At 43.1% G+C, this 26,606-nt stretch overlaps 1 protein-coding gene across 1 annotated transcript in view; it reads left to right on the top strand.

Moving 5' to 3' along the window:
* The first annotated feature begins 7,592 nt into the window (after positions 1-7,592).
* PGM2L1 (phosphoglucomutase 2 like 1) overlaps positions 7,593-26,606 on the top strand; it is a 47,394-nt gene continuing 28,380 nt past the window's right edge. The window contains exons 1-2 of the mRNA XM_063127245.1: positions 7,593-7,703; positions 25,436-25,603. Coding sequence (XP_062983315.1) covers positions 7,593-7,703; positions 25,436-25,603 — 279 coding nt within the window. The remainder of the gene's footprint in view (positions 7,704-25,435; positions 25,604-26,606) is intronic.

The raw sequence follows: 26,606 nt of genomic DNA, 5'->3' as shown, positions 1-26,606 counted from the left end.
TCTTGGAACTTCACCTCACAGCCTTTTTCAAAGACATCCTGCCTTTTCTCCACTAATTTTACTTCAGCATCTAGCATCTTTATAGCTCTGTCATTCTGGGCAATCTTGTCAGCGAGCACCCCCATCCTCTGATCTGCCTTCTTTGCATTTTCATCCATCTTCTTACTCAGCATTGCTGTACTGTCTAAAATCAGCCTCTTCAGATCTTCCATTGTAGTTGAAGTTGGCACCGTGCCAGGTTTCTCCGCCATCTTGACAGAACTGCCGCTCTTGCTTTCACTTCCACTACTTTGTGTAACTTCTTCTGTAGACAGTTTCTCAAGACGGGCCAGATTATGATTAGAGGGGCGTTTTGTAGCCTTCCCAGGGTTTTTATTTTCTTTATTTTCTAACATTCGGCATGGATCTATTTTTGACTCTCACTTAATGTCCCGTATACACTCCGCACCGTCTCTTTTTCTATGCAGATAAACACTTCCTCCTTCGATGCTTTTTAAAGGGTGAATTTACTGCCAATTAGACATTCTTCTCAGATAAGGAGTGTAATTCACCGTCTTTATCAGACTAGGATACGAAAGAGCTCTGACATTCACAAAGCCAGTTTCATTTTCATCGCTCCCCCCTCCGTTCCGTCTGACTAATTTACAGCCAGAAACACCGGGCTGCTTTTCTCCCTCCTTATACTGATTCTGCTTCCAAAAACAAGATTTTCACCCTCACTTAAAAGTCATAATCATTTCCCTTCATTTTCATTGACGACCCATGCCTTTTTGAATGAGATAATTAAGTTCTCAGATCTCCCCGTACGGGAGTCTCAAGGAGAAATCTTACCCATCATAGTGTCCAGCTCCACCCCCCCCCCCCAGATTCCACAGTTTTTGACTAGGCTTGGTAGCCAGTCACTGTTTCCAGTAGAAAGTGAAGCTTCGCTTCCTGCTCCTCAAAGTAAACATGTCCCATTCATACCTGCTGCCCAACTAAGGTTTCGTTTTTTATAGGGGAAGACTGATGGGCAGGAAGATGTTTAAAAACATAAGAAAAGCCATGCTTGTTGTAGATCACAAGCTGAATATGAGCCAACAGTGTGATGTAGTTGCAAAAAAAGCAAATGCTATTGTGGGATGCATTAATACAAGTATAGCTTCCAAATTGCGTGAGGTACTGGTTCCCCTCTATTAGGTCCTGGTTAAGCCTCATCTAGAGTATTGCCTCCAGTTCTGGGCTCCACAATTCAAGAAGGACGCAGACAAGCTGGAGCATGTTCAGAGGAGGGCAACCAGGATGATCAGGGGTCTGGAAACAAAGCCCTATGAGGAGAGACTGAAATAACTGGGCCAGTTTAGCCTGGAGAAGAGAAGATTGAGGGGAGACATGAGAGCACTCTTCAAATACTTGAAAGGTTCTCACACAGAGGAGGGCCAGGATCTCTTCTCGATCTTCCCAGAGTGCAGGACACGGAATAACGGGCTCAAGTTAAACGAAGCCAGATTCCAGCTGGACATCAGGAAAAGCTTCCTGACTGTTAGAGCAGTATGACAATGGAATCAGTTACCTAGGGAGGTTGTGGGCTCTCCCACACTAGAGGCCTTCAAGAGGCAGCTGGGGAACCATCTGGACATCATATGGCTCTTCTTATGTTCTTACCCACTTACCTAGGAATAGGCTCTATCAAACTCATTGGGACTTACTTCTGAATAAGCACGCATACGCCTGTGCTGTAAGGTTCTAATCCTATTCAAACAGTTCCTAAGTAATAAACCCCACTGGCATTCAATGGGATTACTTCTGAGTAAACGTGTGCTCACTGCACTGCACGAATTATAGACTATGCAACATGTATTTACTCAGAAGTAAGTCCCATTGTATTCAATGGAGCTTACTCCCAGCCAAGTGTATTTGGGATTTCAGCCTTACTCAAGAGATATTTCAGACATTCCAGGGATGAACGTGTTTATTCAGTTTATCTTATGTCTCCTTGACCATGCCTTTCTGCCTGATGGACCCACGAGGTGACCTGCGTCGATAAACAATAAATATTACCTCTAAAAACACCCAATCCAGATTGAAATCAACCTCATCAGTCTAAATACCATTCAAAACTCTGTTGAAAGCCACGAAAGATCTGTCAGGGGAATGAAAGGGGTGGTTAAAATATGTCATACGATTTAATTCCAAATCACAAACAGCATTTGTGGTTTTTGTTTTACGCTTCCTATCAGCCTGAGAATGGCATTAATAGCTACTGCACCCACCCACTCTTGGTGTTGCAACCTCCTTTTCCAGATGGTCCCATCTCTCTGCAGTGGCTGCGATCACCATGGTAACAGAGGACTGGATCATTGATTCAGAGATGCTTTCTTTTCTTGTAGCTAAGAGGGCTGGCTTAGAGCTGTGCCACATACATTCCCGGAATTTTTGAGCTAAGGGGCTGCAAACCTCTGCCTTGGGATCCATTTGGGATATCGGAGTCCCATACACTCCAAATGTCCCTTTTTACAAGGTGGCAGAGAAATCTGAAAATGCCCCTTTTGAAGCCCCCTCAATTTAATGTGAATAAATTGCTGAAACACACTCCTGACACTTTCCCTGTAGCACCCACCAAGATCAAGATATAGGAAACTCCAAGGATCTCTTAGAACGCAGACTTGGAGAAGCGCATTGTTTAATCTATTTACCATTGAAAGAAGCCCTCTGACCAGGGATTTTTGAAGGGTCAGAGCGTATTCTAGAATTTTTCTCTCTCCTTGAGGTGCTTATCCAGGAACAGAACGCAACATTTTGTATCGGTCATAGGCTGCCAAAATATGGCATTGTTTATGTAAGAATGGGTTTCTGTTTATGGAACATGTATGGGACTTGTGAAAAGTATGACTTCATCACAGCAACTTTGATGAGTATAAATGTATGCTGATGTGGAGGATGGTTAGGGAGTCTCTGTTTCTGGACCGGTTGTGAAGTCGTCCCTTTCCTACCGGGTTAGGAGAATTTCCCTAACAAAGGGACAGACCCATTTCCTGGAACCCATCCCATGCTGGGTTAGGATATTTTTAGTATGTTTTTAAACAGTGTATACCATGTTTTAAATCAGTATTTTTATGCTGTTGTTATTCCCCGCCTTGATCCAATATGCTGCTGCTGCTGCTGCTCTTCAGCTTCTCTATTTGTGCTTGTTCAAATTTTGATACTGTGGCTGGCTAACCACCACCTCCTCCTCCTTCTGGGTTTCATAGAATCATAGAATAATAGAGTTGGAAGGAGCCTACAAGGCCATCCAGTCCAACCCCCTGCTCAATGCAGGAATCCACCCTAAAGCATCCCTGATAGATGGTTGTCCAGCTGTCTCTTGAAGGCCTCTAGTGTGGGAGAGCCCACAACCTCCCTAGCTCACTGATTCCATTGTCGTACTGCTCTAACAGTCAGGAAGTTTTTCCTGATGTACAGCCGGAATCTGGCTTCCTTTAACTTGAGCCTGTTATTCCGTGTCCTGCACTCTGGGAGAATCGAGAAGAGATCCTGGCCCTCCTCTGTGTGAGAACCTTTTAAGTATTTGAAGAGTGCTATCATGTCTCCCTTCAATCTTCTCTTCTCCAGGCTAAACAGGCCCCGTTCTTTCAGTCTCTCTTCATAGGGCTTGTTTCCAGACCCCTGATCATCCTGGTTGCCCTCCTCTGAACACGCTCCAGCTTGTCTGCATCCTTCTTGAATTGTGGAGCCCAGAACTGGACACAATACTCTAGATGAGGCCTAACCAGGGCCGAATAGAGAGGAACCAGTACCTCACGCGATTTGGAAGCTATACTTCTATTAATGCAGCCCAAAATAGCATTTGCCTTTTTTGCAGCCATATCGCACTGTTGGATCATATGTTTACTTCCTGTTTGAAAACAGGAATTGAGTGTCCACGGAGACGGTAGCCAGAGTTTCTTCCGAGGTGTGATGGAGCTTTTATTCCAAGATGAGTGGGCGTAGGATTGTAGCCTTAGAGTGCATATCTGCAGAGCACCGAACTGGGGAAGGCTGATTGACGATTAGCTCTGAAAATATAGTTCAAGAAGGGACTGAAAACTTATCTCTTCACTGCAGCCTTCCCTTCAGAATGGGGCTGCCTCATGCCTTCCCCAACCTGGGGCAGCTAGGAGTTGAAGCCGAACACATGCAGCTGGGAAAGCCTTGCATCATTCTTGTGTGTCACTTGTATGTGCTTGGCCCTAAAAACATTGGTATGTTGAATAACTAAGTACTAAACTGGCCATCCTACAAATACCTACTGAGAAGCTTGTCCCACTGAGTTCAGTGGAGCGAACTCCCAGGCAAGGAGATTGCAGCCAAAGAAATTAAAACTCTGCAAAAGGTGGCTTGTTGGGAGTGCAAAATATTTGATTAGAGATGGACGCATGACCATGGCAATCCCTGCAATAATTTAGAACTGAGTCGTAAGTAACCTAGGGTGACCCTATGAAAAGGAGGACACGGCTCTTGTATCTTTAACAGTTGTATAGGAAAGGGAATTTCAGCAGGTGTTGTTTGCATGCATTCAGCACCTGGTGAAATTCCCTCATTCATTATAACAGTTAAGGCTGCAGCAGCCCTGCCCTAATTTATATTGGTTACTCTAGTGTAGCTCCTGCAGCTTTAACTGTTTTGATGAAGCAGGAATTTCACCAGGTGCTGCACACATACAAATGACACCTGCTGAAATTCCCTTTTCTATGGAACTGTTAAAGATACAGGAGCCCTGTCCTCCTTTACATAGGTCACCCTAAAGTAACCTATTATAACCATGAAGCTTCTCTATATGCTAAGGGGGCAATATATAGAGTCCTACAATTTCTCTATATATGCTAAAGGGGGCAATATATAAATCCTACAACTCCCAGCATTCCCTAGTCAGCACATAACATACAATACAATACACATGTATTTATGAGATTTAAAATAAACTATAATACCACCAAAAAGCAGCAGACTTTTTTTTGGTGTAAACATGCATAGGATTGCATATAGCTAGCTGGGGAATGCTGGGAATTAATATTTATTTTTATTTATTTATTTATTACATTTCTATACCGCCCAATAGCCGAAGCTCGCTGGGCGGTTCACAAAAATTAAAACCATAATAAAACAACCAACATGTTAAAAGCACAATTACAAAATGCAGTATAAAAAGCACAACCAGGATAAACCAAGCAACAAAATTGATATAAGATTAAAATACAGAGTTAGAACAGTAAAATTTAAATTTAAGTTAAAATTATTTTTATTTATTTATTTATTAATTACATTTTTATACCGCCCAATAGCCGAAGCTCTCTGGGTGGTTCACAAAAATTAAAACCATCATAAAACAACCAACAAGTTAAAAATACAAATACAAAATACAATATAAAAAGCACAACCAGGATAAAACCACACAGCACAATTGATATAAGGTTAAAATACAGAGTTAAAACAGTATAATTTAAATTTGAGTTAAAATTAAGTGTTAAAATACTGAGAGAATAAAAAGGTCTTCAGCTGGCGACAAAAGCAGTACAGTGTAGGCGCCAGGCGGACCTCTCTGGGGAGCTCATTCCACAACTGGGGTGCCACAGCGGAGAAAGCCCTCCTTCTAGTAGCCACCTGCTTCACTTCCTTTGGCAGGGGCTCACGGAGAAGGGCCCCTGTGGATGATCTTAAGGTCCGGGCAGGTACATGTGGGAGGAGGCGTTCCTTCAGATAACCTGGCCCAAAACCATTTAGGGCTTTAAATGTCAATACCAGCACTTTGATTCGGGCCCGGACCTTGGACTGGCAGCCAATGAAGTTGTAAAACGACTGGCGTAATGTGATCTCACTGGCCAGTCCCTGTTAGTAAATGGGCTGCCCTGTTTTGTACCAGCGGAAGTTTCCGGACTGTTTTCAAAGGCAGCCCCACGTATAACGCATTGCAGTAATCCAAACGAGAGGTTATCAGAGCATGGATAACTGTAGCTAAGCTATCTCTGTCCAGATAAGGGCGCAGTTGGTATATCAGCCTGAGCTGATAAAAGGTGCTCTTTGCCACTGAGTTCACCTGTGCCTCAAGTGACAGTTCTGGATCCAAGAGCACCCCCAAACTATGGACCTGATCCTTTAGGGGGAGTGCAACCCCGTCCAGGACAGGGCAAACATAATAATGATGATGACAGTAACAATATTAATTTATAGAGCATTTTCTAACAAATGAGATAAAATAGGTCAACAGTTTACAAAAATGTGATATATAAAATAATTATAATAAAGACCTTAAATGCAATTAAAAGAATGTAATGATAACACTGTAGCACTTTTTCTTTGCAGTACATTTCTAATCCTTCAAGTAACTAATATTCTCAGGACGTGTTACAAACAGTTTAAGAAAACTAAATTCCTTATCACAGTGAAAAATATAAAATACATTATATTTAAAAGACTAGAATGTTCTCTAATGCAACAGAACGCAGACCTTTTTCGGTCTGAACACGCATAGGATCGCACCCTAAAATGCCTCCAAGGGGCTGCCGGGAAACGGAGTCCCTTTCTCCTTGCAGCGAAACGAGGGCGCGAAAGAGAACGACTACATTTCCCAGCAGGTCTCTCGGGTGGGGGGGGAAAGGGAAGGCGTTTTGCGCGCGCAGCTAAGCCCGAGCCGAAGGGAATAAACGCCTCGATGGTGTAAGGGGCGGGGCCTGTTTTCCCCTTCTTTTTTTCCCTTTTAAATTCAGGCCGGCGAAACGGCGTGGGCGGGGCCTGTCGCTGGGCGCGCGTCGGTTGAGAGCGAAAATGGGCGGAGGGAAGCAGGGGGCGGAGGGGCGGGGCGGGGCCTGTCGCTGGGCGCGCGTGCGGGCGTCGGTTGAGTGCGAAAGTGGGCGGAGGGAAGCCGGGAGGGGCGGGGCCTGTCGCTGGGCGCGTGCGGGCGGCGGTTGAGAGCGAAAGTGGGCGGAGGGAAGCCGGGAAGGGCGTGGCCTGGCCCCGCCTGGCAGTTGTTGATTGTTTCTCTTCGGCCGGCGCGAGGCGTCCTGCAGTTAGGTTGGGGCGCGCGCCTGGAGCTTGGGAGCGCGCGCGCAGGGCTGCTGTGAGGGAAAGAGAGAAGAGAGGGGCGGGGGGGGGCTCCTTTGTTTGTGTGTGTGTGTGGGGAAAACGTTGAGGGTCTTCACTAGTGGGGGAGGGGTATATGTAAGGGGGGAGACTTGAAATATATATATATATATATATATATATATATATATATATATATATATATATAAAAAAAAAAACCAATTTTGCCTTCTTCTGCCCCTCCCCCCCCCCCGCCGCCCAATATTGGGCAGCTTCTGTCAGGCGAGAGGAAAAACTCTTGACTGCATTGGGGAGGCTGACCGGCCCCTCCCCCTCTGCCCCTCCCCCCTCCCCAATGTTAGACTAAGCCCCTCCCGCCCCCCTAGGGCGGCCCTGGTGCGCAAGGGGCACCTCGCCTGTCGCCGCCCCCCGCCCCCGCACGTGTGAGCGGCGCCGCCCCCTCTGCTCCCTGCCTGTCTCGCCCGCCTGCACCTCGCAGCATCCTCTGCCAGACCTGCCCCAGGTTGCGCCGGACCCGGACCCCTTTGGGCAAGACCATGGGAGACCACCGAGACGTCGGCGACGTCAACTCCAACCTGCTCATCACCTGCAACACCGGGGACTCGCAGCTGGACAAGGCGATCTCGCAGTGGCTCACCTGGGACAAGGTGGGTCTCAGGGCGCGGATGGGCAGATCCCCCTCCCTCGGCTTGCCCAACGCCTTGGCTGTCAAGCCCCTCTTCGATTTGTTTTATTAAGCATTTCTATCCCGCCCTATATCACAGGGATCGCCTGAGACCTCCGCTCCCTTGAAAGCCTGCGAGGTACCTGCCATATATGCTATGCTATACTAAGCGATGCTATAAATTCTGCTCGCTGTGTTGCCAACACCAGAAATAGGAGACACGGTCTTGCCATGTAGGTTGCTGAGGCGTGCTCCCTTGAAAAACTAATATATATACACATATATTGCACATATTTTGGAAAAGGAATGTTTCACAGAAATCCGGGTCCTTCTCCTTTTGCAGGGTGGATACATTTTGGCAGGATGCCGCAATGTTTCGTTCCTGAATGCGTTTTTGAATGTGCCATAAGCGGTATTGGTGTGTAGCTTCCCTTTCCTCTGTCGTTTTCCCCCTCTTGCAAAAAACTAATAATACTCAACAGCATTGTGAAAGATTCCCGTTAGCGTCCATTGAACCGTTACGTTCGCATTCTTTTAAAAATAATAATAAAAAATGGTTTCGGGAGCCCTAATTAGGAAGAAGACCATGATTTGAAATTAAGTGAAGTCTCATTCTGGGTCAGAGTGGGAGTATTGACATCTTCTGTTGGGTTTGGAGGAAAATGAATGCGTATCTATTTACCTCGCTCCTAGAGAGAGAAAGAGAGAGAGAGACGCTGCTCCCTTATTTCATCACCATGTACTGCTATCCTGAAGCAGCAGTGCTTAATAAACATTGACAGTATGAAGCAGTATGACTCATCTATGTTGTAAGGGTATGTTGTTGAAGGAAAGTGTTCTAGGGAGCTGGATGTTTTTGCATTGTCCTGCCTTAAAATGTATATTTTCACCAAGGGGCTCTTTTGATTTTATTTTGTCTTTGCACTGCAGAATAATACCAAGGATAAGCCTAAGCAACTTGCTTGGGTGAGCTGCTTTTGGTTAAGCTTCTCATAATATCCTTTGACTACCCATTCCTGGAAAAACATAAAACCTCAAGGCACGATTTGTTTGCAAGCTACAGTTTTGTTTGATCTTAAAAGCATTCCATTTTTTAATCTTTGCAATGTTGTAATCAACATTTGCTACCTCTGGGAAGTTATTTCAATCTGGCCTCAATTTGTTTTTATACTTGGTTATCAGTAGTGTTTATGTGTTTTGACCAGGAACATCAGATCTGGTTCCCTGATGTCTTGTTCGAAATTTCTCCCCAGCCCACATAGCTTGATGATATCATAGGGAATCTTACTAGCATTGAGAACCATGTGAAGTGGAACAGGGTGTCTGAAAGACCACAGTCTGTAATATGGGATTGACAGGAGTTGTCTCTGGAATTCACTCAATGGAAAGGTTCTGTGTAAAACAGTGTTGTTGTTTTAGCACGAAAAGAAACAGAAGCCAATATTAGAAGCAAATTTAGGATCTGGGAGGTGAGACTATGAATGCGTTTCCCCCATTAAGGAAGGAGGACATTTTGGTATCACTCCCTTTCAAATAAGCTCTAAAGACAGCATATACTTCAATACAAATTGGAAACATTGCCTAGCTGCTTTTGGTAATGGCAGACAAGCCTGATGAATCAGTATTCATTAAAACCACTCTGTTGCTGCCAGTTAGTGTGAATTTAAATGTTTAGATAACTGGGTATTTATTTATTTATTTATTTATTACATTTTTATACCGCCCAATAGCCGAAGCTCTCTGGGCGGGTATTCTTATAGTGAGGTGATTTTCTATACTGCGTCTTCCTAATGCTAAAACATTTCTTTTTTGCATACAGTAGAACAGCATTACGGAATTACATTCTCTGTGGTGTTTACATTTTATCATTTCCAGCAGGGAATATTGGTTGGTGATGTATTTGGCATGCTGTGAGCCGTTGCTTGCTTTTGGTTCCTTTGTTAATGTTGGATTTTGCACAGAGACAGGCAGCACCTGAGCCCCCACATGTAAAATTAAAATTAATTGTACCCAGGTTCTGCAGCTCTTTCTGGTAACAATGAGCATGCATCAATACTGCATTATCTGTGTAGCTTGCTGATGTTGCAGATTGGCTTATGAGGTATTTTAGTCAGCAGCTGCCTCTGGGGTGGGATATGGGAAATGATTAATAATGTCTGCCACCAAATGTATAGGTGAGGAGAAGAGAAAGCATTGCCTGCATTTGGGATGCAATGGATGGTGCTGGGAGCAGCAGCAGTTCAGTGGTAGAGTGTGTGCTTTGCATGGAGCAGATTCCAGGTTCATGTAGCAAGTGGCGAGAGAGACTTCTGCCTGAAACCCTGGAGAGATGCTGTTGTCAGGGTAGTCAATTCTGGACTAGGTGGACAAAGAAGGTGTTTCCAGTCAAAACTTTTATTGTGAATACGGCCTGCTTCATTCATAGAATTTTATGGGGGATAGAGTCCAGGTGTCGTCTTCAATTTGAGCCCACCTTGTGTTTCCCCACTATTTCTTCCATTCCCCCCCCCCCCCCAGAATAAGATCCGTTAAGGTAATATATTTTTGTTACCCACCTCTCCCTCTGGGTTGAGGCGGGGTACAACAAAAATGCAAAACACCATAAAATACAATTGATTAAAAAATATAAAACTAATATATTATTAAAAAAGAAGGAATGACGGAATAGCTATCTCTTCATTGGTAGCTTTAGGAGCCTTCCACTTGGTACCACAACTTCCTATCCTACGCAAATGTAATTGCCCACATTCTGAATTTGTCTTGAATTATTGGAAATCACAAATGGCTAGATTCACAGCCCAATTTAAACGGAATTACTTCTGCTTAATTGGGCTGTGGATCCAGCTGTGTAACGTGGCCGAATCCAGTATAGTAAAGAAGAAACATGCAGGTTCTTTGACATTCCTCATGTTTGGATATAAAAGTTTAGACTATGGCAAGGGTGAACAACTTATAGCCCTCCAGATGTTTCGACCTAGAACTTCCATGATCTCTTACAATTGGCTAGGGTTGAAGGAAGTTTTAGGCCAAAAGATTTGGAGGGCCACAGGTTGCCCTAACTTCGATCAAGGTATTTATTTTATTTGTGCCTTGCCTTTGTATGAAGAAAAATGGGACTCAAGACAGTATTATGTGATAGTGGGCAGAGTGGTCCTGAGGGGCATTGAGTGAGATGACTCACCTACCCCATCCTAACCCCCTCAAGCCAGCTGATTTGGGGGTTAGGATTTTGTTAAAGTGTTGTGTATGGATACATTGTAGTCTTGTTCTAGGAACAGATGAAGGCATGCAAATGAAACGAATGTGCCTATCTGGAGATATGCCAGCTCGAAATAGAGAAATTGATCTTTTCTTAGCCAGGATTTATATCTTGTTTCTGCAAAAGTATATATATCACCCTGGAAGATCACTACTGCTTTGCTCTCTTTTGTTTACTGACAATCATAGGCCCTGTTCAGAAGACACCTTAAACCATGGCTTTAACCATAGTGGATAAGGCAAAAAGCTTTACTGTGGTTAAAGCCGGGGTTTAAGGTGTCTTCTGAACAGGGCCATAGAATCATAGATTGAGGCCTACCAGTAAATCCATGAAGGAGGAGGGGAGATCCCGTGCTGTGAGTATCGCAGGATGTTGCCCTCATTTACACATCAGGTGCGGCGACCTCTGGAGGAGAGGCATTGTGCCCACCATTTAATTTTTTTTTTTAAAGGAACAAAGCGCACGAATGCTCGTGCACCAAGGTAAGGTGTTGGGTTTTTTTTAAAAAAAAGGGTTTCCCTGCTCCTCTCACCTTAGCCTTGATGGGCGCAGGGCTCCCGGCTCCACGAAAACGGGCCAGATGCTCGTGGTCCCGAGACAGCGGGAGAAAACGGCCTTGAAGGGGTAGGCTATATCCTGGGGCCAGGGAGGGTTGATCCCTGCCTGAGCCTGGGATCTCCTGTGTGTCATCTGGATGCACAGGGATGATCCCGGGTATTACCCCAGGATATAGCCTGGTCTAGCAAAGGCCTAGTTCAGCTTCTAACACTTTCTCGTCAGTTTCTTCAAGATGGATTTAAGTCAGGAAGGAAGGGCTTCATGCTGTTTGAATGCTGCAGCAGTTCCCACCGAAGATCCTGGGAACTGAGGAGCCGCTGGGAGCGCGCCATGCTGCTGCTCTGTAACTTCGTTTCCTCTGCTGCTGGGTGAACCCCCGTTGCTTGGTGGATGGCTCTCACATTTAACTGTGATATGAGGCAATAGGAATATACAGTCCCCATACTATAGATCCATGCAGCCTGATGGTGTCTGTTTGTAGGTATGGTGGGGCGGGGGGAATCCCAGGGCCTCGACAGCTGTGATTTTGTTATGAAATGTACTGTCAATTGTCTAGCCAGAAACACAGGTTCATATCATTCCTCAAAGGGGAAAAAGAAAACTTGTTCAAGCAGTCTCCTTGATATAATCTGAGTGAATAGTTATTGAGGCATTTCCTTTCTTGTGGTTTTTAAACTGGCCTAATTGGAAAAGTTTTCCATTGACTAGAGTTTTGCACAAGAGATTTTACATTGTACATATGTGGTTATGTTTATCCTGGAAGACTTTTATGCTTGAATACTTGATGTATGAAGGCCACTTGCTGTTCCCAACTAACACCTAATTCAGGCACAATGCAAGTCTGCTGAGGGATTTGGTAGATAAGCTGATGATGGTTTTATGAAGCAGACAGAACAATACATGGAACAACCAAGGTCTGTACCAGTGTTTGAAAACTTAGAATTGGGGTAAAAAGAGCTTTCAATACCATTGTAGGGCAGTTTATAATTTACAAGCAACCTTCCCCAACCGGGTGCCCTTCAGATGCATTGAACCGCAACTTCCATAATTCCTATTGACTGTGCTAGCTGGGAATTATGGGAGTTGCAGCCCTACATATCTGGAGGGCACCAGGTTGGGGAAGGCTGATTTATGGAGTCTGTACAACAGGCAGGTGACTGAGTTTCCCAGATAGTTGGAGTCAGCCTAGAAACACTGGATTTCAAGGCTAAATGTTCAGGCCTTGCTCTTTTTCTTTTAAATAAATAGCTGATGCGAGCCCCTTTTAAACTGGTTTGAGGCTATGGAAAAAGGAGGGTAGCTTTAACTCTTTGCCTGTGCCACTGCCCACATTCAGATCAGGGTGGGGTGGGAGCATGCCTGCTATTTGCAATAAATTGCTAATTCATCTGTGCATATAGAGTATGCATTATTTGCATTGAGAGAAGTAGGATGGATATGTATAGTGATTGTAATAGGGTGGAAGCATTAATCAGGCATTTAATTTGGGCAGAAAAATATTAGGTTGTATATTTCACTGAAAAGTTCTCCTGTTGGTTATCTGGATGTAGAAGCAAACTTCATTGTATTTAATTTTGGTTGGTGAGGGGATAAACAAGCAAACATATCCCCCACCCTCCAAAGCTGCAATCATATGTGCGCTTATCAGGGAATATGCCTTGTTGAATACAGTGAGCTTTATTATTTATAGCAGGTTGAATGCACATGATGCTTTACAGAGTAACATAAGCAGAAGGCTGTAAGTCTTAGAACTAGACCCTAGGCCCAGGGTAAGCGATCTTATGTTTGTTGCTGTCTGGTTAGCTCAAGTGTCTTTCCCGCACTTGGCAGAAAAATCCCACATTAACTCCATACTAAAACCCTTGCAGTCCTGGTTCTTGATGTAAAGAATGGATGTAGCTCATGTGCGCACTTATTTTAACAAGACCTTAGATTTCTCTTGCATGAACTCCCTGCGTTCTGGTTCAAGTGATCCTCTGTCCTATCTTTGACATGTTGATTTCTGTTCCACTGGCTGATCCAGTCAGCAACTCATTAACATGTAAAAGAAACACAACTGAATGCACTTTACAATTTGCAGCTGTCTTTTGAAGTGCTTGACTGCTGCTATAATTCGCTATAAGACTCTCTTGGAAGTTTGTGCTGGCTAAATGAACTGTAGTTGGGAGGAGATGAACCTTATTCAGGGTACATCTAATTCTTGGGCGTATAAATGTATAGATAATTGGACAAAAATTTCTTCGCCAATAAGTCATGGGCACTCTGTTAAAGGGATTAGCCCAATGAGGGACTGGGGTTGTATTGCTGGGTTATAACATTCTAGTCATAACGTTGATTTGAGATGTACGCTATTGTGGGACATAGGAGAGGGCTTTCTCTGTTGTGGCACCCTGGCTGTGGAATGCCCTCTCCCCGGAGGCCTGACTGGCACTAGCACTGGCTTTATTTTGGTGCCAGATTAAGACATGCCTTTTTAACAAAGCCCTTGATGGCGAAATCCACTAGCCTGCACACTCTCTTGTTTTAATTGGATTTTACGGTTTTAGAATTTCATATTGGTTTTAACATATTAATGGTTTAATTTGTTTCAGAATTGTATCTGTACACCACTCTGAGATCCTTGAGATATAGGGTGGGATATAAATGTTTTTTAAAATAAATAAAATAAATTATAGGAGTCTCATCAGGATTGTTCACTGAATCTACATAGTAAAGGCACATTTTTTTAAATTGTTTTCCAGTAGAGCTGAGATCAGCTCCTCTATTAGCTTTAAAATTCTACACCTACTGTGGAAACTTTCCAGGGAATGGAAAAATACAGGTCCACCTCATCTTTATCAGCCCTTACTTCTCGGTGATCCTTGGAATGTTGAGATGAATAGATCACTTACCAATTTTAAATATAAATCAAAATGAACAATTACTGTGAAGTTGACCATTTCAGATATCTAATTGATCAAATAATTGTGTATAACCACAGTATGCTTTTCTCTGTTAAAAAGAGGTATTTGAGTGGATGCCTTTGAAACTGCACTGAAAGACTTCTTCCAACTTGTCTGGGTTGCAAAAGTCTGATTGTGTGGGTCCAGTGATTTCAGACTAGAGATGATGGTGTTGTTCTGGCGAAAAGATATACAGGACCTGGGACAGAAGTAAAGTGTGCAATTAAGAGCTGCATGGCTTCACACAGCACATAGTTGGATTGTGGAACTCACTATCACAAGATACAGTGATGGCCACCAATCTGGATGGCTTTAAAAGGGGGGTGGATAAATTCCTGGAGGCAAATGCTATCAATGGTGACTAGCCCTGATGGTTGTGTGCTATCTCTAGTATTTGAGGCTATAAGCCTGTGTGCTGGGGAACATGGGTGGGAGGGTGCTGTTGTACCAGGTCCTGCTTTGTTGGTCCCCGGTTGACAGCTGGTTGGCCACTGTGTGAACAGAGTGCTGGACTAGATGGACCCTTGGTCTGATCCAGCATCAGGGCTCTTCTTATGTTCTTATGGGTGGGGAAGCTGGCGCGGTAACACAGGGATGCAGCCTCCAAGCTGGTCTACCAACCTTGCACTGGCAGGCAGACGCTCTGACTTCTAGTTATCATCTGGGGTCTATTCAGAGTGCTGCTATTGACCTTTAAAGCCCTTTGTAGTCTCCTACCTGCCTTTCCTTCTTTCCCTCTTAAGATCAGGGGTCCGGTTCCCATTCAAGATTCCGTAATCAAGCAATATTAGAACGGCAATAAGGGCTCTTTTTGGGGACCATGGCCCCAAGGCTGAAGAATAAGTTGCCAGAGGATGTGTGTCAGTGCGTTGTCTTGTTCGTTCTTGGAAATGCAAAGGAAACTCGTTCCTTCAGGTTTTGGGACTTGGGCTGGTGCTCTTGTGTTTTTTAGTGGGTATTTTATTTTGTTTGGTGATGGTAGTTCTCATCTTTGATCATTTTATATTTTTTCTGAGTGCAGTTGTTCATAGAGTCATAGGTTGGGAAGGGATATTGGAGGTAATCTAGTCCAGCCCTCTACTCAGTCCAGTCCTCTGCAGTTGTGAACAGCCTCAAAACAAATCTGGAGTGATGAGGCATAAATAGATAAAATAGTCTGCCGTATGTTGTACCATGAAAAAAGCAGCTACAATTTCAAGCGAACAGTATAGTAAGGAAGAAATTTATTTCCTTCTGCCACTTGTGAAGGATAATTTCCCTAAAGAGCAGCAATTTATGCCTTTGTTTTGGTGGTTCAGTATTTGTCCAAAGAAGAGGGAAACTTCTGCTCAGGTACTTGGATTTGGAGGTAACAAATAACTGAAGCCCCTGTTTTGCTTCTACCAAGCTCTTGAACTAGATCACTTCCTCCATCTCTTGGGTAGAATCTTGCTTAATTGAGTGGAACATAAATTGCTGGTTCCTTTTTTTAAATATAAAAATAAGAATGAATTATCCATTATAATACATGTTTTTGTAGAAATAAAAGAGTAATACGTCTCATAAAACAAAACAAAATGCTGCAAGAGCCCTGTGAACTGAGGTGAAGGAGCATGTTCATATATTATCTGTTTATCTGTCATTCCAAAGTGTTGCTGATCCCTTTTCAAACTATCTTTTGTCAAAATTATAAAGTTTTTAAAAAGATCAAGCTAGTGAGTGAATGATAAAACAAGCAGCAGATCTTTGCAAAAGGACAGTTTTCAAGTATTATTTATTTATTTATTTATTAAACTTATACACCGCCCTCATAGCCAGAGCTCTCTGGGCGGTTTACAGAAATTCTAAAATTGAAATAAAAACAAGTATACAAAATTTAAAATTTTAAAACACAAAGAGAAGGTACTGCTTACCTTCTCTTTGTGAATACTACCTTTAGAGAACTATACCGTCACTGCCCCCTTTCTATTTTGTTATCCACTTTACAAATATTAATGTATGCCTTCTATCCTTCCTATGTTCCAAATAGAGCTTAGAGGTGAAATTAAACTTTGTTTTGCTTGTAGATCTCTAAATTAAGGCACACTGTCAAGCTGTATAGTAGGAAGCTTTTTGGTGATGCAAGACTTTCTTTTGTCAGGCTGTGGTGATCATGATGAAAGCAGCATGAATTCTTAGATAATAGTGGAGTTCAGCCAAGGTTAATTTCCTGCTGCCCATGATTCATCCATCTGCCCTGCAATGAATTGCTTGAAATTGCCCACATCTTAAAGAAAGAAACATGATGATAATGGTACTACACTTCTGCTAGCTAGTTTTTGAGAACTTCGGTGTTTGTGAATTGGCAATTGGGGTGCAGGGAGCGGTCAGTGCTGTGCCTGCATTTCTCAACCGTTTAAAAACATCTTTGCCCATTTCATCCTTCATGTGAACAGCCAACTTCAGCAAATGCACAGAACTTTAACCACCCAGAAGCAGGGTGATAGGCAGTTTGTGGGAATGATTTGCCTGCTGTCATCCTAAAGCAGCCTTCCTCAACCTGGGGTGCTCCAGATGTGTTGGACTACAACTCCCAGAATGCCCCAGCCATCTGGCTGGGGCATTCTGGGAGATGCAGTCCAACACATCTGGAGCACCCCAGGTTGAGGAAGGCTGTCCTAAAGTCATAAGTATTTTTTACCCCAAACTCTGCTTACTTGTTTAACCAAATCTATATACCCCCCTCATAAAGAACCTGAATTCTCCACAAATTCTATGCAGACCTGACTGATTTAGCCTTTTTAAATTATTGATATCAGCCATAGTTTGCAGTTTTTTAAAAAAGCAAATTTGCTTTTTTTTTAGCCTTTGGCCTGCAGGTACAAAGCTCCATCCCCTAGCCACTGGAAATCCTGTTTCATCCCCTTTCTTGTAGTTTCACCAGGTTTGCTTTCTAGGCTGCTTTTGTAACCACATTAGACACTTCCTCCTTTTTAAAAATGAAAATGTTGAGTCCTCGGATGCTTTGTTCTGGGCCCAAAACTCAGTTCCATGTGTGCATAATTCAATTGTGGAATTGCTGGGTACAAACAGCTCCAATTGGAGCCAGGTTGGTGGGAAGAAGATTTGCAAAACTTGGTCACCAGATGCCTTAGTTGCATTGGTTGATAAAGTAGTAGAACTGTAAAGAAATGGTTTCTCATATCAGAGGAATTTGGATGTATATAGCATTGCCACAAAGCAGCCGAAAAGTGAACTGAGTAGATGCTGTAGCAGTCAAAACAGGTACTTTATCACAGTCCAAAATCTGGTGTTATTCTCTCAGTATGCCAAATTGGTTGTATGTTGATTCTAGGTATAGATTTTTCTCTTTCTATGGAATTAGTTACTGGTTTAACATTGTTTTATTGCAGCATCCCTTAGTTGAAAATAACATGTTGACTGGAGTTATTTTAGTAGTCTCATTAGTATGGAGGTCTGCGACTGACTTCGGCTAGCTGTGGATTACAGTTTGTGACGTTATGGATCTTAGAACTTGACCTTCATTACTAAATTGCTGTACACCTGTTAAGTTGATTAGAACAACACCTGGAAAAGTCTCACTTTGTTAGTCCACCAGCCTGATAATGGTGAAGGTAAACAATTCAAGAGCTTGCTGCTCTTTCACCAATTCTCACAAGTCATTTAACTGTTGAAACTGTAGTTTGACCTTGCCTGGTGCTGCAAATATCAGAAATCCCAAAGGTGTCCTTATTTGATAAGTTTACAGGTCTCTAAATTAGTTACCTTAAGCACATCTTCTTAAAATTATATTCCATTGAAATCACTGGAACTCAATTCCATGCAAAGATGTGTAGACTCAGAGTATTGATGGCATAGAATCATAGAATCATAGAATAGTAGAGTTGGAAGGGGCCTATAAGGCCATCGAGTCCAACCCGTCCCTCATGCAGGAATCCACCCTAAAGCATCCCTGACAGATGGCTGTCCAGCTGCCTCTTGAAGGCCTCTAGTGTGAGAGAGGCCACAACCTCCCTAGGTAACTGGTTCCATTGTCGTACTGCTCTAACCGTCAGGAAGTTTTTCCTGATGTCCAGCTGGAATCTGGCTTCCTTTAACTTGAGCCCATTATTCCGTGTCCTACACTCTGTGAGGATCGAGAAGAAATCCTGGCCCTCCTCTGTGTCTGGTCAGATTAGACCAAAGGCCCAAGTAATTCAGCATTCTTTACAACATTCTTTACAGCATTCTTTATACTGTTGTTTTTATATTTTGGATGGTTTTAAATTTTGTATGCTTTTTTAATGTTCACTGTTTTTAACTTTTGTAAACCGTCCAGAGAGCTTCAGCTATGGGGCGGTATATAAATTTAATAAATATATAATAAATAAACCAGATACCTCTCAAAGATCCCAAATGGAACGTGAAAACTGTTGTCCTCCACTTGTTCCTGGTATCTGACAGTTGGAGCTGTACTTACTCTAAACATGAAGGTTTTCTAGTGGACCTTAATTTTTTTTAAGCTCCCCGTCCTTCCCTTCCCTTGTGCATGATATATAAAAGACAGAGTGCCTTTAAGATGTGCACAGTGTCCTCTCCATGCTTTCAATGACAGGGGTGGGGAGGGCAAACTTCCATGTGAGATGACATGAGCATGATTTCTAGCAAGAGAAACCTCTGTTTCAAAAGTGGTGTGCCATGTGGTTGAGGGGTGCTGCTGTTGTTTTGTGGTGGTGGCGGGGATGCCAAAAACCTCTTAGGTGTAGGGAATAGGCTACACTGTTCTCTGGAATCCAGCAATAAAGTTTATTTTCAATCTGCATGGAAACATTTAGAAAGGAGAAAGACCAGGAGAGACGTGGGCCACGTAAATGGTCCTCAGGGAGAAAGCAGAGTGCCAGAAGGGAGGAAGGAGATGGAATGGAGATGCAAGGAAGGAACAATTAGAAGGAGACCTGGAGGAGGGCCTGGAGAGGAGAGAAATAGAAAGTAAAAGAAAAGTCAAGGAAAGAGGAATTGGAAGAAAGATAAGCAAAGTGTGGGGAGAGCACAAATAGACAACTGGACAGACAGCAAGCAAGAAGATATCGCATATTGACTCTTAGGGGTGGGAGGAAGATAATTCAAACACCCATACTATGCCAGAGTGAATGGAAGCGGAAGTGAGTAATATCAGAACAGTTAGTGATCTTTTAAGGGCTTCAGTTGCACCCTTCATGGACTACAAAATATAGGTCCTTCAGCCTGGGCCCCTCCATTAATTTGCAGTTATCCCAATCTGGATCATGGGCCAGGGATTCCTTCTCATAATCAACGGAGAAGCAGAAAGGCAATAGAAACATGAAGAGGAATGACCTGAGAAAGAGTTGAGTTCATCTTGAGTGGTGCCACCAGAAGCTGTACGTTCACCAGTCACTTGCCTTTCCTTACAGCAAGATCAGCAAAGCTCTGGACCCTGGAGACTTATAGGTTAGCATGCAGTATAGGTTAGCATCCTCCCTCCTGCTACCAACTGTCTCTGCAGAGGCCACCAATGAGGAAGGAAGCAGCAGCCAGGCACCTCACCATCGTGCCTAGGTCCAGCTCTAGCTGAGAGCCCTCCTTCCTCCTACTACCAACTGTCTCTGCAGAGGCCACCAATGAGGGAGGAAGCAGCAGCAAGGCATCTCTCCATCGTGCCTGGGTCCAGCTCCAGCTGAGAGCCCTCCTTCCTCCTGCTACCAACTGTCTCTGCAGAGGCCACCAGTGAGGGAGGAAGCTGCAGCCAGGCACCTCTCCATCATGCCTGGGTCCAGCTCCAGCTGAGAGCCCTCCTTCCTCCTGCTCCCAACTGTCTCTGCAGAGGCCACCAGTGAGGGAGGAAGCAGCAGCCAGGCACCTCTCCATTGTGCCTGGGTCCAGCTCCAGCTGAGAGCCCCCTCCCTCCTGCTACCAACTGCCTCTGCAGAGGCCACCAATGAGGGAGGAAGCAGCAGCCAGGCACCTCTCCATCATGCCTGGGTCCAGCTCCAGCTGAGAGCCCCCTCCCTCCTGCTACCAACTGCCTTTGCAGAGGCATTTTGGACTTCAAAATATTTTTCCATACCTGTTTCCATGTATTCAAAACTTTGCGTCTTTTTTTTTTTTTGCATTTTAAAAGTGCTTAAAATTCAATTAAGTGGTTTAGTGGCATAATAAAAATATTTTACTATTTGAGCAGACATGTAAAATGTATTGGTATTCTGTAAAATAGTCACATAAAACCAAACTCTGAATAGAAATATTGGCTTCTTATTGCTAGTAGTCGGAGGCCGCAGTCCTATGCACACAGTCCTGGAAGTAAACCCCATTGAACTTGATGGGTTTACTTCTGAGTAGACATGCGTAGAATTGCACTGTGCATTGGGTTAGTTAAGATGTGATGATAAAAGCAAAAATATGTGTGTTACCCCCACTGAAACGTGTACTTTCTCCTGAACCGAAAATGACCCTATAACTATTTTCTAGTTATTTGTGTTTGTTATGTGGGTTGAGGGGTTTAGCTATGATGGACAATTTCTGTATTTGGTGGGGAATGGAGGGCGATGTGTGTCTGAAATTGCAGATTTTCAGACATGGGCAAAGTTACCATATTGGAGGAAATGTTGGCTTTTAAGAGTTATTTCTCTCATGGTGATTTTAGTGACATCCCCCCACCCCACCCTACAGGCTGTTGTCTCAAGGGTTGTGCCAACTCAGGGCATTGCCTACACATCATGACACTTGTCTTGGAGTGTTTTGATTTTAATTTATTTTATCACCATTGGCTTCAGCAGCAGTAAATTTTGTTGGATCCAAATCCTCTGATTTAATGGAAATGTGATACAGTGTATTAAGATGTAATCATAACATGACTTTACTGTGAGAAACCTCACTGATGTCAACAGGATCTGGCTAGCGCGCAAATGATTTGCAGAATCATATGTTGGTATTCAGTTCCATAGTGCTGCATAGCTACCTTGGTCTTAACAGGAAATGAAACTTATTAAGCTTCTCCTGTGTCTTTCAGGGTTTTCTCTGAATCTGCTGAAATGTCTTTTATGTCAAAAGTGGCCCCCTGGCTACCCTTCTTTTTGAAATATGGAATATTCAATCTCCAAAAGCTGATCGGTGCCTGATAGTTGCTGGACCTAGGAGCTGGCTGACCTCTTTGTGGTAAATGTCAGTGTTGCTCACTCACCCTTGAGACTTTAGATTCCATTGCCTTTTTTAAACCTCTGCTGAGGAGTGTGGTTTACCCTGCACGCTGTGGAGAACAACTTGAGATCCAGCCTGTGCTCCATTATACATGCATATTGTTCAGTAATTATACATAATCAAAATGTGCTGGTTTTATTATGTAGTACAAATTGCACTCCAGATCATTTTGCACTGTCAGCCAGCCAACTCCAAGTTCTGGCGGATACTTGAAAGTGATAACTTGTATCTTGTGCATGTTGCTCTGATTATATACCCTATTTAGAGAATCTTGCAGAACAAATGTTATTATGTGTGCAAGGCTTTTAGAAGTCGTCTTGGAATTTTCTCCATCTCCAGACAGACAGGTTCTGTCTTGCTTTTAACATTTAGTGACTATGTTTGGAATAGATTACTAGGCTGGTGCTTTATATATGTGCCCTTGGGACACCTGTATGAGAATAATTTATTTATTTATTGCATTTTTATACCGCCCAATAGCTGAAGCTCCCTGGGCAGTTCACAAAAATTAAAACCATTCAAAGTATAAAACTAACAGTACAAAACATGATATAAAATACAATATAAAAGCACTACCAGGATAAAATCAGCATCAGTGCAGAAATACAAATTTAAAATACAAATTTAAAATACAAATTTAAAATAGAATTTATAGACTGTTAAAATGCTGCGAGAATAAAAAGGTCTTCACCTGGCGTCTGAAAGAATATAGTGTAGATGCCAGGCGAACCTCCTTAGGGAGCTCATTCCACAGCCAGGGTGCCACAGAATTATGCATATACAGGTTGGAAAAAATCTGAAGAGTGAAATTTGAATTAGTTAATTGGAGAAAAAAAACACTGTAGTTTTTTCCTCCCCAGGTAACTGTATAATGTTTTGTTCTATAAGATATTTTGTAGTAGCTAGTAATATAAACGAGATCTGAATAGGTCATTCTGACACTAAAAATCACTCTAAATTGTAAGAAACTGCAGCTTTCTAGTGAGCCTGTTGCTCACTTGTTTTGTGAGGATTAATTCTGTTTTTAAGTTTGTTCCTACTTCAGTATCTTCAGTAAAGAGTTAGGCAAGCAACACAGGAATTGGAGAACAATAGAAATGTCCTGTTGTGGAATTGTCCAGGACTTGTCTAGGATTATATTTTGAACTACAAAGACACAGAATTCAATGTCTCTGCATCCAGTGTGGTGTAGTGGTTAGAGCATTGGACTGGGAGATTTTGGTTCTAGCCCCCACTTGGTCATGAAGCTCACTGGGTGACTTTAGGTCAGTTGTATTGATTCTCAGCCTAACGAACCTCACGGGATTTGTTGTGAGGATAAAATGGAGCGGAGAGGGGCCATTTGAGCCACCTTGGGTTCTTGCAAGAAGGGAAAAGGTGAGATATAGATGTAATCATGTAGTTCAATGTCTCCTTTAGCAGCAAGTTTCTAGATCTCTTGGCTGTAGGTGGGCACTGTGTGGTTCTATTGTTTATAGTTAAATTGTTGTGTTTTGTAGGGTTGCCCCCCTCATTCATGGCCTCCCGTTATACTTTTATCCACATACAACTGCTGCAGCTCAGGTGTCTTATCCGTTTGCTATACTGCATCTTGCCAAATAATTTATGCAAAAATTAAATCTGAATGCAGGTTGGTTGCTTTCTTCAAAAAAAAAAAAAAAGTCAGTTTGTACTAATTTGCCTAATTTGCATAAAAATGTCTTATTTGTATAATAGTCCAAACATGTGGCTTAAACGTTGTTCGTACAGGAATCAAATTAGGCTTGAGTGTAAGACCATCTTCTGCTGGAAAGGCTCCCAAGAGTGGCTTATAGATCAATTAAAAAGTACACAGGACAGTCTCTACTCTCAGGCTTACAGTGACTGATTTCCTCTCAATGTAGATAGCAGCTTTAGAGGAGCAATTTTCATCAGGGTTGCAGCAGGGGAGAAATGGATTCACCATCCCCAACCCCGCAGCTACTATTTGGATTTAATGTGCATGTTTGTTTAAATGTAGAAGATGCATTTAACTTGCATCTAGTTTGGCCTTTACTGTGTAACTCTCAAACACCTATATCCAGTGTTTTCTTGTTGAGGGCCTTCTGATTATTATTTTTATAATTTCAGGCCTTGCTTCAGTTTTTTCATAGTTCTGGGTCATCCTTTTAATGTGCAATTAAACAGGTCACGTGAAAACTCTATAAAAGACAATGTGTCTATGTACGGAATGCTTCAGTTATGGGGTGGGTCCTCCTGGGCAGAGGATATGTCTTCTGGGCATTTAAGGTGCTCCGGTAACATCCTACCTATCTGTGTTTCCAGATCTCTGGCTTCAGAATGTGGCTCTGGTATGCCCTAAGTATATATGTTTTTCCACCATGTTTATTTTGAAGGAAGTAGATCCTGCATGTTATGATCTGTATGGAAGTGTGGGTGTTAAACCCTAGACCCCTTGCATCCTGTTCTTATTCATCAGAAGTATTTTTATGCTACCTCTCAATCATATTCACAAGCCAGCTTTCAAAAAGAACAGAACAGTTCAAATGTAAATACAAAAAAACTAAGCTAAGGGCCACAGAAGTATAAAAGCAGCATAAAAGCACCAGCAGGTGTAAAATTGCAGGTAAAACAATATTCAAAAAAAAAGAAAAAGGACAAAGTAGACACCAGGCAAACCTCTCTGGGGAGAGCATTCCACAACTGGGATGTCACCACTCCAAAGGCCCTCTTTCTGGTAACTGCCTGCCTTATCTCAGGTATTGGGGGCACTTATAGGGAGCTATTCTTTAGAAATCATAATGTACGGATAGGTGCATCTGTAGAAAACTGGTCCTAAGCTATGAACAACTTCAAATATCAAAACCAGCATTTTGAATTAAGCCTAGACACAGAAAGGGAGACAGTGTAGTTGGCTTAGCCAGAGACATAGTATGAACATAATGCTCAGTCCCAGTTAATAATCTTGCAATTACATTCTGCACCAGCTGCAGTTTCTGAGCAGTCTTCAATGGCAGCCCCTCATACTGCTCATTACAGTAGTCTAACCTGGAGGATTACCAGAATATGGAGAGCTGAGGCCAGATGCTTTGCATCTTGCTAAAACTCCTGACCGATCCGCCACTTGCTGAAAACATCAATTTATCTTGGGGTGGGGGAGACCAGACAGACAGACCCCCCCCCTTAGACTTGGAGCTTGATTAACAGCTGAACAAGTTACAGGTAGAGTTTTCAAGGCCAGATTGAAAAGATGCATCTTAATACCTTTTTCAAAGTTGAGAGAGTGGCGGGGGGCAGTCACAACTCTGAAGGGAGAGCATCTCACAGTTTGGGAGCAATACGAGAGAGAGCCTTTTGGGCCTCTGTGAGAGGATATACTCAAAAAGATTTTACCTACAGGACTGGTTTGTAGCAAGACCAGCAGTCCTTTGGTAGCCAGGCCCTATTTATTTATTTATTACATTTATATACCACCCCATAGCTGAAGCTCTCTGGGCGGTTTACAAAAGTTAAAAACAATGGACAATGCCTTTTAGGGCTTTAAAGCCAACTCCTTGAAGTGAGCCTGGAAAGCCATTGACAACTAGGACAGTCTTTGAGTATTAGTGTACTATGATGTCAATATTGTGCACTGGTTAGCAGTTTACCTGCTGTGTTTTGTACCAGTTGAAGCTATTGTATTGGGAGTTGACAGGATCCCATTTGCAGAATGTTTGTCTTCTTGCATAACACACTACAAGAGCACTGCCCAATTCTGACTCCCATGTCTGCGAAACACAACAGAATGACTTCTTTTGTTTGCAGAATCCTAAAACGAAGGAGCAGATTGAAAACCTGTTACGAAATGGAAGGAATAAGGAACTACGAGACCGTCTATGCCGCCGACTTACATTTGGGACTGCTGGACTCCGCTCTGCCATGGGGGCTGGCTTTTGCTACATCAACGATCTTACTGTGATCCAGTCAACACAGGTGAGTTTCAGGGAGAAGGCAGAAAAGCTTCCCTGTAATTTAACTCAGGTGCTTTCAAGATATGTGCTGTCCTCTGTCCCTCAAGTTCATATACAATCTTGTTTTACGAACTAAAAATTTCAATTGGATGTCGTAAACTTTCATAACCTTCTGGTGCAGTTGCCCCACAGAGTATGAGTGCCATGGCATGTATTATCATAGCCATTGAAAAATTCATGTTTTGTGCATGGCACTTTATTTATTAAAAGCATTTGTACTCCACTTTTCAGCTAAACAGGCTCTAGAGTAGTGGTTCCCAAACCTTTTCAGGTAACTGCCCCCTTGGTTCCAGAAACTCATGCCCAGTGCCCCCTACCCTACCCTATAAAAATAATTATTCAGAATAACGGTTTTCAATGACCCACTAAGGAAGATAATAACAATAAAATTCAAACCAGTAACAATTAATTGAATATTTATTCAAAATCCAAAGCACCTGCCGCAGGCTTGCAGAGGGAAGGAGGGAAAAGAGAGCGGACGCCTCTGTTTTGCAGCCGGCGTGATGGGGCACACCAAGCAGGGAAATGTCTCTTCATTAGCATTTTGGTGCTTTTGAAACATTTCAATTCACCGTTCAAAGGACTCTTCTTAAACGGTATTACATGTGTGGATTCTTCCCCTATATGGCTTGGGACTAAACTACCTTCTCCCATAAAAATGTCCCTGGGCTTTAAGACCTTCTGGAGAGGCGCTTCTCGGAAAAGACCATCTCGAGTGTCCCCCTGCCACCCTCTTGCCTCTTAACCCCCCCCCTATGCAATCCCACCGCCCCCAAGGGGGCAGTACCGCCCACTTTGGGAACCACTGCTCTAGAGCACCATACATTGGGTCAGTAACAAATAAGATAGCTCCTGCCCACAGGCTTAAAAGACATGACACAGAAGGAAGTGGGACGGGAAGTGAAGTGGAGGCAGGGGTAACCAGGTAAGTAGTATGTGGTTGCAAGCGTGCCACCCGGCTTGCT

This window comes from Elgaria multicarinata, chromosome 5, assembly GCF_023053635.1.
Source record: "Elgaria multicarinata webbii isolate HBS135686 ecotype San Diego chromosome 5, rElgMul1.1.pri, whole genome shotgun sequence".
Lineage (NCBI taxonomy): Eukaryota > Metazoa > Chordata > Lepidosauria > Squamata > Anguidae > Elgaria > Elgaria multicarinata.
The sequence above is the reverse complement of the archived record's forward strand: the minus strand, read 5'-3'. Positions and strand labels throughout refer to the sequence as shown.